General features: G+C 43.8%; 1 protein-coding gene across 1 annotated transcript in view; it reads left to right on the plus strand.

Annotated features, from left to right (window-relative positions):
• The window catches only part of HID1 (HID1 domain containing), a 1,473,500-nt gene that overhangs the window by 932,395 nt on the left and 523,498 nt on the right, over positions 1–17,607 (plus strand). Inside the window, exon 10 of the mRNA XM_044090525.1 lies at positions 5,757–5,847. Coding sequence (XP_043946460.1) covers positions 5,757–5,847 — 91 coding nt within the window. The remainder of the gene's footprint in view (positions 1–5,756; positions 5,848–17,607) is intronic.

The raw sequence follows: 17,607 nt of genomic DNA on the forward strand, positions 1-17,607 counted from the left end.
GCAAACTTGTTTGGATGGAAAAATAAAAGGATTATTGAAAACCTGAACATGCAGCTTTTATGTACAATAACATGATAATATTTTGTTTATATATTACTTTGGTTTTATAATTATATTTGTCAGCACAACAGGACCCGAAAAGCAACAATTAAGTACAATGCTGTAAATCCTTTTGCGTGGCCAATACCAACACAAACGCAGCTTATTCAAAAGCTTTTATTAGATCTCCAAATTAAAACCAAGCGCTTTCTCAAGGTATTTTACCTTGAGAAAGCCCGGTAGTGACTGGGAGAAAGCGCTTGGTTTTAATTTGGAGATCTAATAAAAGCTTTTGAATAAGCTGCGTTTGTGTTGGTATTGGCCACGCAAAAGGATTTACAGCATTGTACTTAATTGTTGCTTTTCGGGTCCTGTTGTGCTGACTTTGTTCTTTTGGCTTGGGCTACATTCATTTCTGACTTTAATAATTATATTTGTATTATTTTTAATTTGCTGACTAAGTAAGAGTGCAGTAAACAAATGCCTTTTAAAAGACTGCCCTATCAGTGTTTCTGATAAGCTGATTTGCTCATTTTGCTCATAATTACATAATATAGTAGCATCCTGCCATCACCCAGAATGATACCCACAGAACAAGGACAAAATGATTGACTTCCAACAGTTGGCTAAGCTTCTGGTGTCATTCTAAGGGGATCCATTATCTGTCTGCCTTTGACAACATGGTCGACAGACCACGATGATTTGCCAGAGATGGACTGCACCTGTCACCCCTGGGATTCCGGATTATGGCTAAGGGTCTTGCCGCCCCTATAGTGCCTTTTTTAGGCAAGGTTCAAATGACAAATTCACCACCATAACAGGAACAGGCAATCAAAAACGGAGGGTAATGCTACTCAGTGCTATAAGTCTAAATCTCAAAATGCACTCACTCGAAGCACTCCTTAAAATGGAGAACATCATTATCTGTGCAGTGACTGAGACCTGGTTCAAGGCTCTAGATAGCACCTCTGTATTACCAGGCTATAATTCATACCACACCTTTCGGCCACCTAACCTGGACCGAAGCACTAAAGGCGGAGGCGTGTCCATATTCATTAAGGATATCCACACCTCCATGCTAGTTGCTCAGCATAATGCATCCGAGATTATCCAAGTGCAACTAACTCTGGGCAAGACTGCAATCCAAATTATAGCTTGCTACAGAACCCTCACCATGCCCCAGGATTCCCACTCCTCATTTCTTGATACAATGGAAAATATTAGGGTACAACCCAACACGCTAATAATGGGCGATTTCAACTACACCACCATTAACTGGGAAAACTACTCATGTACCAACTCTTTTGCTCAATGCTTTCTGGAATTCATAAATTTTAATGCCTTGGATCAACTTATCCACACCCACACCAGGGGCAGCAGTATCCTAGACCTGGTCATTACCAACATGGGCGACCGGTGCTCCACACCAGAGGTCAATTCCTTAGTCAGATCCGACCACAAGCTAATCACCTTAGACATCCACATCCCGCCCCCACCCCCCATTCGGGAAACCACTGTAAAAAATTCCTCCAAAGCCAACTTCATGCTTCTTAAGACAGAAGTGGCAAACTTCACGACACCCATGCAGACGGACAATAGAGGTACGACTGTTGAATCCTACACAAATGCACTTTATAAGCACTTACACGAGTGCATGGAACATGCTATCCCTAACAGAACCAAGATGCTATCCTCCAAAAAAAGGAAGCCAATCTGGTGGTCCCCTGCCATAAACAAACTCTACAACAGAAGAAAGAAACTGTTGCAAAAAAGAGTAAAGTCCCATTATTAGAGGAACTCCCTAGTCATCCTCAGTAAGAAGCTGAGATCCCTCATAAAATCCTCCAAAGCTAGTTACGAAAACAAAATCACCACTGATTCTAAAGACCACCACAAAGCATTCTATAGCTATGTCAAGAATCTCAATGGCAACACTCAGATCTACTCTGAGTTACAGTACAATGGCACTAAATATACAGAACCAAGTGATATTGCCAACATCCTGGCAGATAGGTTCAGTGCTAACTTTATCCCTCTCTCACCTCTTAAAGGGCCCATCTCTATACCCGATAAATGCAGAGTTCCTGTAATCACAGCTGCACAGGTAAAAAAAACACTCTCCAAAGCCAAGAACACAGCATCCATAGGACCTGACAACATCCCAGGCTGCCTTCTCCACGAACTACAGAATGAACTGGCACCCCACCTAAATACCATGTTCAGTCATAGCCTCACCTCAGGCTTTGTGCCCACTGAATGGTGCACAGTGACAGTTATCCCACTCCACAAAGGGGCAGCCACCACAGACCCCAGGAACTACTGCCCCATTAGCCTGACGAGCCTGGTGTGCAAGGCCATGAAACGTATCATCGTGGAGCTTATAAACAAAGACACTGGTAATCTCCAAACTCTGGACCCCACCCAGTTTGGGTTTGCAAAAGCAGATCATGTCTCCTAAACCTGATAGACTTCTTTGAAGCAGTCACCAAAGCCGTAGACAAGGGTAAGGTGGTTCACACAGCCTATCAAGATCTCACCAAGTGCTTTCAACACCATCCCCCATTCTGTAATTATAGATAAATTCACTAAACAAGGTATAAATCCCTATGTCACAAGATGGGTTGCCAACTGGCTCACTTTCAGAACCCACACTGTGAAAGTAGCAGACTCCAAATCTGACTTCAGACCAGTGGCAAGTGGAGTACCACAGGGTTCAGTCCTGGGTCCTTTCCTGTTTTTGTATCTTTTCTCTGAAGTACAGGCCAACACATAAGGTCTTTGGCTAACGAAGTTCGCAGATGACTGCAAACTAGGAGCCATAATCGAAACTCCTAACGATGTGGACATCCTACAAAAGGGCCTGACTGAGACGGATGCCTGCTGTCAAAGCTATGGCCTCAAGCTCAATGCCAAAAAGTGCATTGTCATCCCCTTTGGTAAAAACTCTGTACCCATGAACTACCACATAGGCGGTAGTCTACTTAACTTTGAAAGTATGATAAGAAACCTTGGGACACAGGTAGACAGAAGTCTCTCCTTTGATAATCACATTGCCACAGTTGTCAGGAATTCCTTCTACATGGCACACCTCGTCACAAAAGGTTTCTCTTCCAGGAAAAGAGGTCACTGTTCCCCTCTACTCGTCACTCATTAGACCCATTATATAGTACAACGGCCCTTTTGGTATGTACCTCAGAAGACATCTACAGCAACTGGAAAGGCCGCAGAAATACCTCACAAAGAGGATTACCGGCCTCAAACAGATGCCCTACACAGACCTTGTCAAAAGAAACTCCAGCTTTACTCCGTTGCATATAGCCACTCAGAGGCGATCTCTGCCTAACATACAAAGCTATGTCAAACCCAGAGCTGTTGGACATGCTCCACTTAAAGAAATCCCAATGCCTCCAAGCTACACGCTCTAGGGACCTAAACCTTGTCACCACAATAAACAGAACATGCTGGGGGAATAGATTCCTGTCTCAGAGACTTTCCATACTCTGGAACAAACTACCTATCTATATCAAACAAAGCTCCTCATTAGCACTCTTCAAGAAAAATCTTGATGATTGGATGGGAAATAGGAAATTCTTGTTGCCTCACAGTACGACGTTGTCCTGTTCGATTCTCAGCTAGAGCGTCTTCTGTGTGGAGACATGCGTGAATGGGCGTACCTTCGTTGAAGGTTGTGCGTCAGAGCTGGCAACTCGGCATGTAAAAATCTACTGCCAATCATTAGCAGACCGGAGTTCTGCTGTGGCGACCCCTAACTGGGAAAAGCTGAAAGGCTCACTTCTGTGGCTCTGCTCGACAAGGGCACAGAAGAATTATTTTCTTGGGTGGCGAAAGCCAGGATACCTTTTTGGCTAGGCTTATATAGGCCATAGGGCCAATAGCTTAGTACCCACCTATGAACCTATACGTGAGGAAAAGTTGAGAGAATCAAACTCAGAAATTTCAGATGAAACATCAGCAGGTCATAGCCTTAGCTATCTTTGCTACCAGTTAACTAAATTAGAGTACAGCAGTACACAGGTAAGGAATGCTAGTACAAAGAATGCTTCAGAATGAAAATTATAACCAGTGATAAAGATGCACACATTGGTCCCAGCTTTAGTTTCAGGGTAAACAAAGTATTATTCAAAATGCATGATGCAGAGTTAGTCAGACTGTATAGAAATAGTGCCAACATTCTTTGTGCTTACTGAGCTAAGCCTTCCAGAATTCTTACTTTCTTTTATTTACTTTCCTTCTGCATGCTTAAAATACTAAAAAATTTAAAGTGGATAGCTTTCCTCCCCAAGATGTGCACTGTAGTCCATATGTGAGGTAAAAATCTGGTAGGCACCATCATTTTGGTAGCCATATTGAACTGTGCATCCCTAAGGCTACCACATAGCTGTTAGTGTAAAAAATGGTGAGTATTCTAAATTCACTCACCAACTTTATTTTAAACTCTGTAGTGGATGTGTTTCAGTTGTAGATGCAGCACATTCTGCATAGGTTTTATACTGGGTGACTTGATCTCCTGCAGTTAAAGAAGGCCAATGTTATCTCTCATATGGAGGTGGTTAAACTGTTTTGGAAGGAAATTGCTATAGACAGTTAAGGTACTGAGTGCTTTGATCCAAGGGTGAAAGTGGAGTGACAAGTTCTTTCAAGGGTGGGGTGAGGTGACAGTCTCTTACTTGGGTAGTTTTGAGACATTTTATTCTAGTGTGGGGATGGAAATCAGAAGCCCTCAGTCCCGGGTAGAAGCAGAGCTCCTTCATCCTACCATGCCTCAGTGTATTTAGATGTTAGATCCAGAAGAACAAGAATGTGTGATGATATTCACAGAGCCTTAACACCCAAGTTAATTCTTGTCTGCCAACTAAACTACCAGAACAAATGATCCTGCTTAAAGTGTGCATACTGAAGGCCAGTGTCTTCCAAAAATCATGCCTGTTCCACTTCACAAGGTATGGAGATCTTGACACTTAGTAGCCCACCTGATTTCTCCGCCAGGGGTCTGATGTTCTAGGCTGTTACTGAAGCCATTCGACCAGCATTACAGGCAGATGTCCTGTATTGGTCACTTCCTAGTAGGCCTTGCATTTGTCTTTAAAGGACCATTGTTTCTCTGATGACAGCAGAGCCAACCCTGACAGTTTTTGCCAAAAAGACATCTTTAGAAGCAGGCTATACTACAATAAGTAATTATCTAGGGAAAGCATTGCAAATTATACCTGCAGAGCCTGTATTTTTGTTTTTTATTTATTTTTCATTCATTTCTTAATTGATAAGTCTGCTATGCAAAGGGTTTGTTTTCAGGGAAAACCCTGGAACATTGCCAGATTCTGTGACTTACTCAGATTTGTGCAGTTTGCAAGTGGAAACTGAGGGCATCAAATTCAGTATTGCAGGAGGAAATCTATCTGTAGTAAAAAGCTGTGTGCCAGCTGGTTTTCCATACTACTACAGAAGTTGCATATTGTATGCCCCCATAATACTGATCACTGCCCTAGAGTGAAATGACAGAGAACAGAATGCTGCAACAGATTTTTTTTTTTTTTTTTTTTTTTGCAGAAGGTGCAACACATTCTGATTTTAAAGCTAGAGATTTTTCACTTCAAAAGTACTGTTGATAATTTGTAGTTTTTGTTCAGACATTGGTGGGCATTTAGTATTGAACAGTTACAGACATTACTTCCTGTTTTTCTCTCTTTTTTTTCCAGAAATTCCTGTTCTTTGTCCTGAAGAGCAGTGATGTTTTGGATGTGCTGGTTCCCATCCTGTACTTCTTAAACGATGCCAGAGCCGATCAATGTAAGTCACTTTTGTCACGGTTTGCCAAAAGTTCACAGGTTTAGGAATAAGAGAGTGTGCCAAAATCCATCCATCCTCAACCACTTTTCCCATTTTGCACATGGGGTTGGGGTGTCACTTCAGCAGTGACAATCATCTCGAGCCAAGGTTTACACCACCGAGTGGCTAGCCCTGCAGCTGTAGTTCATTCACACTACTCATTCACACAGACACTCTCACCTACGGCCAATTTAGAGTGTCCAGTCCACCTATTGCATGTCCTTGGAGTGTGGGAGGAAACCAGAACACCCGTAGAAAACCCACGTGACCGCAGAATATTCTGTATAAACCAACAGTCTGACAAGAGTATTGAAATGGAATGGAATTAATTCCTTCTTCAGAATATATTTCTTCAGGTGTAGTTAGAAAGCCTACTCTCAGGTCATTTGTTTTTGTCGTAAACTAAGATGCATTGTACATAATTCCTATTACTGGAAACGTACACATATTTTTGTTATAATCTAAGTGTTCTATGACTGACATTGCATGATATATTTTATTTCCTAATGTGGAAATGCTTATAAATTGATGACATAAAATGATACCTCATTTTATCATATTCCTTAATTTACTGAGTCTTGGTAGAACAGAGGGAGTTAAGCAGCATGCATCTCAGCTATTGTGTATGTGAGAGTGGGTGCTCTCGTCCTTGTCAACTGTTACACAGGCTATATAAAATACTGTGTTTTCTCACACGTTAAACAGGTAACCTAGAATGTCCTACACTATATCTCTCTAGCTATGACACACGACATGGGATATGCAATGCATAGCACATTACATGTGACATAATTTGAACTATACAAAAATGAAAGGCAGCGAAACCAGAGGTAGAACACAAAACCAGCTCCACAGAAAATAGCGTAACCAACAAGTTTTAATATCCGCTTTCGTCCTTGGACTTCCTCAGAATGAGGAAGTCCAAGGACGAAAGCGGATATTAAAACTTGTTGGTTACGCCATTTTCTGTGGAGCTGGTTTTGTGTTCTACCTCTGGTTTCGCTGCCTTTCATTTTTGTATTCGTTTTTTGTGGTTTTTCTTGTGATAATTTGAACTATGTCTTGTAATGAGTTTAAAATGTGACATTGTTTGCGTGGTGCCTGTTCTTGTGTTGCACACGTGATGAAATGGTGTCCTTTCGTATCACTGTTGCAGTATTAATAACCTAAGGGATCTCCTGCCAAGGGTAGCCCAAAATTTGTCCAGTGTACCAAAGCCTTTAGTAAATATAGGTGTCTTACATCACACACATGCTCCTTGTGCAAAACACACAGTCAGAAATTCTTTGTAGCCAGTCAGAACACCATCACTGAATGTCCGTCTAAATGTCCTTCTGCTGTGCTGCTTTTAATAACCTGAGTTTCAGATAAGTGCCCTGTTGGAGTTTCTTCTTGTCTTTCCTTTTTCTTTAGTGCTGTTGGGTTCATGTCATCCAGAAAGGGAGAATGTCAGTGTGGAAGGCAGATTCCCCATAAAGACCATTACGACCAGTGTGTTTTCTGTTTAGATGCTTCCCACGACCATACACAGTGTTCTAACCGCCAGGCTTTTGTCCCTACGTAGTTGTTGGTCTGCTCTATCTGTTTCCCTTGAACACCAACATCTTAAGCTGCTAGCCCAGGGTGTTATAGAAGAAACTTCCCATCTCCAGGGTCAGTCATTTGCCAAGAAAAAGAAAAAACTTTGGTCTGACGTGGCTGCTATCCAGCCTCCCCTGGATGTCTCTGTCTCAAGGCTAGTCCAAGCCAAGAGGATCATCCAGTGGTTGCTTCAGATTCCTCTGTTGTACCCCCATCAGAGGTTGGCATGGATACAACTTGTCGCACGTCCTCGGGGGGGCTTTACAAATGTCTGCTTCTCATGTTGAGAGGAAACCTCAGCTGATTATATCTAAGGGACTAAGAGCAATTCTGCAGATCGTAGTTAGGGAAGAGATTCCTACTATGCTTATTGAATGTCACCAGGGGTCTGACCCCCTGAAGGTATTTTGTGTGAGCGTCCTGCTGAAAAAGAAACAGAAAACCAAATATATTTACCCTGTAGTTAATGATCCCTAATGAAAATGTCAGGATTTTACTCGGGGGGGGGGGGGGGGGGTTGTTCAGTGATTTAATGGCTTTAAAGTCTCCTCAAGAGGGTGTCTGTGTCTACCCTCCCTGGTATTCCCCTCCTCTTAAAAGACCCAGTAAAATGGATTCTTTGGAGGAGAATCTGGATTCAGAGGAAGATTCCCTGTCTTACCCTTCTCATGATGTTCTTTGTGTTTCACTGTTGCAGTCATTACATTTGGGTTATCTGCCTGCAGGTAGCCCTCAGCCGGCCTGAATATCAAAGTATTGGATTCCTGCGTCAGATGCTGTTTCTTCTTCAATGACATCAGGTCGTCAGGGGTATAAAACATGTAACTGACACCATTGCATCAGTCTTTCTTGCCATACGGTGCCCGAAGCAGAAGCAGTTTGCAAGTGCCAGTCGGCCGACTCCTGAAATTTTCATTTTCGAGTTTCAGAACCGATGTCTTCAAAAAAACTAAGTACCCCGTTGGGGATCCTTTTTCTTGCTCTTAACCGATGTCAGTAAAAGTTAACAATTGTATTACCTGTGGAAAGCAAATACTTCATAAAGATTTTAATTCGTACTGCATTCCTTGCTTCGGCCCAGACCACGACGTCCCTCGCTGTCGGTTGTGTGCTGTATTCAACCCCCGAACTATTCGTCGTCAGTCTGTTTTTGCATCAAATTATTTTGGTACTCTGTTTAACTATCCAGAAATGGCTTCAGTAAGCCATCCGACTACTGGCATTCTGAAAAAGCGTAAAGATAAAGACAGAGGCAGACCACATAGGTCCAAAACATCCGACGACGCTTTCATTAAGCTAGTCGCCAGTTCGCTGGTACTCAGTGATGTGCTTTCGCAGCCCCTGATACCCGCTATTACAGATTCGCAGGTCTCTACTGAGACCCATTCAGAGTCCGGTATGCCGCGAGATGCTTCTTCGACTAAGAACCTGCGGATGTCTCTACCTTGGATGCTTCTGGAGCCGCTGTGTAGACACCGGCTTCTGAGGGTGTATTCAGGCCTACAGATTTGCATTTCAAACCGACGCCATCTTCTTCATCAAGGCCTAAAACTCGACCCACCCCTAGAAAACCAACGTTCAAACCGTATGGTCAGGCCCATATGCCTAAAAAACAAATGCTTAGAATGGCTGAAGACCTTATTGCTTTAATTAGGGGAAGCCAGCCTTCCTCCTCTAAGAGACCTAGAACTGATTTTCCTTCAAATTCTTCTGATAAGGATTCTGAAATTTCTCTCTCTTCTGATTACCAGGATTTGCCCTTATCCACCTATGAGGATTCTGATGCTGAGGATTCCATTCCCTCTGCTTCCCCTCCAGAAGATTTTTCCTTTGGTGAAACCTTACACTCTCTTAGGGAGCATTTCTGCTGGGGAAGCCAGGAATACTCTGACTCCAAAATGGGACTTAGGGAATTCTTACTCCTCCCTCAACACAGGCCTTTAGCTATCCCTCCTGTTCTGGACAATGTAGATGATGCCTTCTTGGAATATAGCCTGGCCCCAGACTCTCTACCTCCAGCTCCCAGAAAACCTGACAGGTATTACAGAGTACCTAACTCTCACAAGTTCCTCTTCAAGAATCTTACTGCAGATCCAGAAACCATTTCCCAAGGACCAAAAGGCATTAAAGCTACTGCTGCCAAAAATCCTACCCCCTCTGATAGAGATTCCAGGGCCTTGGACAGATGGGGGAAGAAGGTATACACTTCTGCTACTTTGGCCATTAGGGTATCAGCAGCATATTATGGGATTACTTAAACAGAAAATTATGTTGATTCCTGACTGCGCTGAACATAAAGAATTACAGGATTTAATGCATTCTGCTGAACAAGTTTGTAAACATACTTTGCAATGTGGTTTTGACTCTCTAGAAGCATCTTGCAGGGCTGCTGTCACTGGGTCTGTACTTAGACGGCATGCGTGGCTTAACGAGCAAAACTTGCCAGATCATGTTAAAACTAAATGACTGGATGCTCCATTAAACCAAGACCGCCTGTTTGGCAACAAAGTAGAAGAAGTTCTTAAAAAGATGGAGGAAAAAGCTACCCCTATGGAAAAATGTCACAATGACTTAACCTTAACTCTTCCCAAGCCCTGCTCAACTGCCTGTTCCCTTGGGGGGAATGCTTGCACTGCATGCAAAAAACTGGGAACTCATTACCCAGGACAATTGGGTTTTGAATATAGTTTCCCAAGGATACAGATTCCACTTCCACATCCTACCAACCCCAAACGGTTGGCCAGACCTACCCCCAAATTAGTGGGCAGAGGCTCAACAGCAGGTTTTCTCTCTCCTAAGTGTCAGGGCTATTTAACCTGTCCAAGCAGACGAAAAGGGACAAGGTTTTTATTCAAGACTTTTCCTGGTACCCAGAAAAGACAGCTCATAGCGTCCTATCCTGGACCTCTCTATTCTAAATACTTTTTTGGTAATCCCAAAATTCAAGATGCTAACACTTCAACAGCTGCTTCCTATGCTAGGCAAAGATGCCTGGTTGGCAATCTTAGACTTAAAGGAAGCTTACCTGCAGATTCCAATAAGGGAATCTTGCAGGAAATACCGATGCTTCAGAGCTGGCTCCATGCACTATCAGTTCTCTGCACTTCCCTTTGGCTTATCTACTGCACCCAGGGTATTCACAAAGTGTCAAGCTCCATCCATTGCATTTTGCAGGCAGAGAAATATTCAGATATACCCATACTTGTCTGATTCAGGCAGAAAGCCTGGAATTGCTATTAAAACATCTGGCATTCGTAAAGAAACTTCTAAACTCACTGGAGTTCACCATAAACGAAAATAAATCTCACCTAGTACCCTGCCAACAAATTGTATTCCTGGAGCAAGCTTGAATACAACTTCCCAGATGGCTTTACTCACTCCGGAGAAACAAGTTTATTTGAAAACCTCCTTCAAACTACTGGCCACAAAGACCCCAGCTGTCTCCAAGGAAAATCCTGCAAGCCCTGGGGTTCATGACCTCTTGCATTCTACTAATTCCATATGCAAGACTGCATATGGGGAAACTACAATAGTATCTAAAAAGCCTGTGGTGTCAGCATTCTCAGGACCTGGAATCAATGATTCCTATCATTGCTTGTATAAAGACAGAGTTCCTTTGGTGGGCAGAGGCCTGCTACCACACCAAGGGGCTCCCATTCACTCTACCTCCTGCCGCCCAAACCCTAACAACAGATGCATCATATTATGCATGGGGGGCTCACTTGGCAGGGCAGTGCATTCAGGGCAAATGGAACCCGAGACAGATATACCTGCATATCAACCAAAAAGAAATGTTGGCTGTACAGAATTCCCTGACAGCCTTCAAGGATCACATTCTTCCAGGACAATTATTGGTAAAGACAGGCAACACCACAGTTATGTGGTACATAAACAAGCAGGGGGGGACCCACTCGTACCCTCTCTGCAGACTAGTCATGGCTCTGTGGAACACAGCCTTGAACTACCAAGTGCACCTACAAGCTGAATTCCTGCCAGGCAAGCTAAATTCACTGGCAGACGACCTAAGCAGAAATCTCATGGACCCACATGAGTGGAAACTGGAACCAAAGATATTCAACCTCTTGAGAAACAAATGGGGAAACCCAGAGATAGACCTGTTTGCCTCCCCTCAGAACTACCAATGGGACAAATTCTGCACAAGGACTTCCCACAGTCAGGCTTGGAAAGTGGATGCCCTGTCCTTTACCTGGGAAAACCTCTCAGTTTATGCCTTTCCCCTTCTGCCTCTCCTCCCGAAGGTTCTGCTAAAGATCAAACAGGACAAACCAAGGACAATACTGATTGTACCAGTCTGGCCACACCAGCACTGGTACCCCTTCTTGCGCAGTATGACACTGCTGGAACCATGGCACCTGCCTCAGACCCCTGCCCTGCTGTCCCAGCAGGAGGGCCAGATTCTGCACCCTCAGCTTCATACCCTGAACCTTGCAGCCTGGCTAATTCCTTGAGCTCCCCAATAGCATCCCTCAGTAAGCAGGTGCTAGATGTCATTCTGGAGGCAAGGAGGCCTAGTACTAGAAAATCCTATGTTGAAAAGTGGAAAAGATACCGTTCTTGGAGCCAGACTCAGGGGATGGGCACAACAGTGCCCAGCTTACCGCATATTCTTCAGTACTTAACAGAAATGCTCCACAAGGGCCTTTCCTTCTCGTCAATTAAAATTCATGCCTCTGCCATTTCAGCTCATTATAATACTGAACCACCCGTCTTCTCTCACCCTCTACTAAAGCAATTCCTCAGAGGGGCCAAAAATTAAGACCCCCCCAGGAGAGCCCCTACTCCAGCCTGAGACCTTAACTTTGTATTGGAAAAGCTCACTCTCCCTCCTTTTGAGCCAGCTGCAACTGCAGAGTTCAAATTCCTTTCTTGGAAAACAGCCTTCCTTCTAGCCATCACTTCAGCAAGAAGAGTGTCTGAATTACAGGCCCTCATGGCAGTGGAGCCTTTCATCATCTTCCATGCAGACAGGGTGTCCCTCAGGACCAATCCTTCCTTTATGCCCAAGGTGGTGTCTAGTGTGGCCCTTAATCAGTCCATTCATTTGCTTACTTTTTTTTCCCTAATCCACAAAACAAAGGAGAACGAATACTGCACTCTTTGGACGTGCACAGACAACTTCGATTTTATTTGGACAGGACTAAGCCTGTCTGAAAATCTGATCAGCTGCTAGTTGGCTTTGCTGCAGGGGCAGAGGGGAAGGCCATTTCAAAGCAAACCATTTCTAAGTGGATAGCCCATTGCATTCATTTTTGCTATAAGTACCATGGAAACCTACCCCACAGGGGATAAGATCACATTCCACCAGGGCTGCATCTACCTCTACAGCCTTTCTCAGAGTAGTCCCTACCAGGGACATCCTAGAAGCTGCTGCCTGGAGCACTGTACATACATTCACCAAGCATTACCACATGCCTATTTTTTATAAATCCAGAGCTGGTTTTGCCACTGCAGTCTTGCAGGGCTTAATAGCTGGTCCTAATGCTCTCTTAACATCCTCCTCCCTTCCTTAGCTTTGGGAATCAATCCAAATGTAATGACTGCAACAGTGAAACACAAAGAACGTAATACAGTTGTATACACTTACCATAAATGTAGATGTTCGAGTGTATTCACTGTTGCAGTCCTGGTAACCCTCCTTCCCACCCCCTGACTTCTCTTGGCTCTACCTTTCTTCTTGTTTGGTGTATTTAAGCTTTGTGGTGTATTTGCTTTTTGTTGGAGGTGTAACCTAACCTATAATTGCTTCCCATTATGGGGGCACCTGACATCTGGGGCAAAAAAAACTGATGTAATGGCGTTGGCTGCATGTTTTATACCCCTGACGACCTGACGTCATGGAAGAAGAGACAGCATCCAATGCAGGAATCCAAGACTTTGATATTCAGGTCGACTGAGGGCTACCTGCAAGCAGATAACCCAAATGTAATGGCTGCAACAGTGAATACACTCAAACATCTACATTTATGGTAAGTGTACACAACTGTACTTTCTTCCTCCTTGGACTATGGCTCAGAGTTTAAGTGGGATTGTTCTCAAGTCACTCATTCAGAAAAGATATTAGGAGCTCCACTAGATGGATTCTCCTATGCCTTCTGTTCTGCCTGGCTTTCTGGATACCTTTTCAGTAGCTTCTGTAGCCCCTGATTCTCAGCCCCCTGCACCCAAGAACCCTAACAGGTTTTACAAACTGCCTGAGGAGTGTAAATTTATTTATAAATGTCCTTCTGCTGACCCCTTCTGAAGTTTGTCTCTTCTGACAAGCCCTCCAAATTGTTGACCTCTATCAAGTTGCTCCCTTAAGATAAGGATAGTAGGGCTACAGAGAGGCTGTTTAAAAAAAGGTTTACACTGCTGCCACTTTATTCTTTTGTGCCATGAATTACCAGACTCATATGACCAGGTATGTTTTGACCTTCCTTTCTTAGAGTTCCAAAGTATTTTTTGAGCTTCCTGACTCTGAGGGAAGGCTTCTGTCCTTTCCCTACTGGGTTCTACCTCCCATGTTGCTCGCCACTCTTAACAAATGCAGCTATGACGCAGATTATGCCTCTTCCAGGTCTGCTACATTTGGTTAAGTTATGAGGCCTTGTTCTTGACTTCATCTTCAGGCTTTGTGTGGTGACATTAAGGCCAAACTTTTGGATGCCCCTTTAGATAATAAAAATCTTTTTGGTGCTGCTGCTGATCTTTTCAAGTCTCTCCAGGATGAGGGTAAAGCCTTGCAGAAGTTCAAACATATTTTTGTTTCTTCTGTTCACCCTCCACCTAAGGGAAAAAAGGGTTTTAGACGTGTGCTTCCTGCTAAGTCTACTCAAACTCCTACCTCCCAGAAACCTGCTTTTCAAAACAGGCCGGATTCCATTTGACAGTTTTTCCCCTTTCCCTCAACCAGGTTCCCTTCCTTGTACCTCTGTCTTTCCCTGTCATTTCCAAATTGTTTTAGGATCACAACAGACTCTTTGGTTCTGTCCATTATCTGCCAGAGATGTTTTATGGTTTGGAAATCCCTTCCTCCCTTTTTGAGCATTCCTCAACCTTCTCAGGCCCAGAGTTGCTCCATTCTGTTTTGGCTCAGGGTACCATTCAAGCTGTGCATACTCCTCAGGTAGGGAAGGGTTTTTATTCCAAAATGTTTGTGGTTCCCCGAAAAGAGGGCACTTGGAGACGAATTCTGGATCTTTTCTGGCTCTACACCTTTCTCAAGATTGCTTCCCTTTAGATATGGTCCCTTCAGACTTTATTTACCATTTTTCTGCCTAGTCTCCTTGGATCTCAAGGATGCCTACAGTCATGTCCTCATCAATCCCCTTTTCCAGAAATTTTTTACATTTCTCTGTTTCTTCCTTGCATTTTTCGTTATTTGCCGTGCCTCTCTACTGCCCAAGGGTATTCAACAAATGCCTTACTCCTATCATTGCCTTTTGCAGGTTGCCAGGAGTTCAGCTCTTTCCCTATCTGGACTGTCTGCTCATCCAAGCTTCTTCCCCAATGCTCTGCTTTAGGTTCTCAAGTTCACTATTTTCCTATTACAGAGGCTGGGGTTCACCATAAACTTTCAGAAATCAGCTCTGACTCTTTCTCATGATCATATTTTTCTCAGTTGCAGACTTCAGGCCATCCCCATGCTGGCATCTCTGCCTACCCCCAAGGTTCTGTTTCTCGCTGCCTTTTTCTAGTCTCTTCTTCTCCTGGCTTCAGTTATGGCCAGGGCTTCTGAAGTTCATGGCTTCCACCATTCCTATGCTCCATCTGGCCAGGCTGCACAGAGGAAGTTTCATTGATACCTCAAGTCTGTGTGGCTCCAGCATTGCCACCCCCTGAACTTCCTGATACCCTTCCTTCCCTGTCTCAAACTCGAGCTTCAGTGGTAGATTCATGAATTTTCCCTCAACCTGGACATTCCTTTCCAAGCTCCAGTCCTGACTCAAGAGCTTTTTACAGATGCCTCAGACAGGACATGGGGTGCCTCCTTTGGCCCCCTCAAGGTTCAGGGTCTCTGGCCTCTTCATCAGAGGTCGTACCACATCAGTTAAAAGAGATGAGGACCCTGCTTCTGGCTGTTTAGGTTTTACATTACATTTTTCATTCCGAGCACCTCAAAATTTTCACAGACAATAAGTTAGTGATGTGGTATGTCAACAAGCAAGGGGATACAAGGTCCTATCTTCTTTACAGACTAGCTCTTTTGGTCTGGGATCTAGCTGTCCAGTATTGAGTGACTCTTCAGGCAGATTACATTCCCTTGAGGCACAGCCTAGTGCCAGACTGTTTGAGTAGGTCTAGTTCACAAGCTCACGAATGGTGCTTTACAGAGATTTATTTATTTTTATTTATTTATTTAACATTTGTTGACCAGGAAAGTCTGACTACGACAGAGCCTATTTTCAGAAGAGGCCTAGGGAGAAACACTCCACACACATCTTTGGAAAGTGTCAGGAAACTGGAGTACCCAGAGGAAACCCATGCGAACGGAGGGAGGACATGCAAACTCTGTACAGAATGCACCCCAGCCAAGAATCGAAATGGAGAACCTCTTGCTGTGAGGTGACAGCGTTAACCGCTGCACCACTGCACCAGAGATTTATTCCGGGACATTGTCCATTTGTGGGGCATTCCTCAGGTAGATCTTTTTGCCTCCCCTTTAAACAGGCAACTTCATTCTCTTTTATATTCCAAGTCCTTTGGCTTGGTAAGTGGATGACCTGTCTTTTCCTTGGAAGGTGATGTTTCTGTATGCCTTCCCTCCCCTTCTTCTCTTATCACAAGATCAGGCAGGACTTTCCCAAAGTCTTGCTAGTGACTCCCTTTTAGCCCAGACAGCATTGTTTCTCTCTTCTTTCTCACTTCGCCAGGGGCATTCACCACAAGTTCCCTCACTGGGTGGATCTTCTCACCCAAAACAAAGGGTCTCTTATCCATCCTCTCTTGTCCACTCTTTAACTGATGCTGTGGGTGATAGGATTTTGATCTCTTTCAGGCATCTTTTTTTTGAGGACGTGCTTTAGGTTTTGCAAGGGGGCTAGGAAACCCACTACCAGGAAATCATATCTGTCCAAATGGAAGCAATTTTCTGTCTGGTGCCTCTCTCGCCATTAGGATCCCCTATCTGTGGAGAATCCCCTGGTTCCCTCTTATTTGTGTGATCTGCTCTTGCTGGGTTAGTGCATTCTTCAGTTAAAGCTCACCTGTCAGCAGTTACTGCTTGTCTGCCCGTACATCCTCCATTGGTCTCCAGTTTTGAGGTCAAACACTTTCTTAAGGACAGCCTTCACATTAGCCCTCCCAGGAAATGTATTCAGCCTTCTTGGGACCTCAGCTTTGTTCTTCAAAAATTGACTCATACTCCTTCTGAGCCTGATTCTTCAGCTTCCTTACAACATTGTACTTGGAAGGCTGCTGTCCTTTTGGCTCTCACTTCAGCCAAGAGAGAGTCTGAACTTCAGGCTGTCATGGCCCTCCTTTCCTAGTTTTCCACAGAGACAGGGTGTCTCTTCATACTAATCTTTCTTTTATGTCCAAGGTAGTTAATGAGATTTCCCTTAATCAGTCTATTCATCTTTTTCCCTTCTCTGTAGGGTGCCACTGTGAAGGTTCAGCTTGGAATTGCACAGACAGCTCAGATATTATTTAGACAGAACTAACTTTATGCGCAGATCTGAGCAAATTGTGTTTCTTTTCATCCCAGCTCTTTGTGTTTGGATGTTTTTAAGCAAACCATCTCTTCTTTGATTTCTAAGGACATTTCTTTATTTTTTTTTTATGGAAAATGTCTTTCATTGTGAATTTCTGAAGGGCTCTTCTGTGCTGTCCTCTTCCCAGGCTACCTCTTGAGCATTTGTACTTTCCCTTTGGTTATGAATACTGTAACAGTGATATGGAAGGACATAGTACAGTTGTGTAAGATCTTACCATAACAGTAGATGTCCTTCTCTTCACTGTTGTAGTATTCACTCTTTCATTCCTGCCCGAAAGTTTCTTCTCCTTTTCCACCGTCTGGATGCACATAGTTTTCCTTGTCCCTAAGGACAATCTGTTCTTCCTGAGGCTTTTCCAATTTTGAGTGTGTGCATCCGTATGTCACCTTTATGCCCTACACCTTGCATGGGGAGCATACGTGTG

The sequence above is a fragment of the Protopterus annectens genome, chromosome 12.part0 (genome assembly GCF_019279795.1).
Source record: "Protopterus annectens isolate FY-2018-M chromosome 12.part0, PAN1.0, whole genome shotgun sequence".
NCBI lineage: Eukaryota > Metazoa > Chordata > Ceratodontiformes > Protopteridae > Protopterus > Protopterus annectens.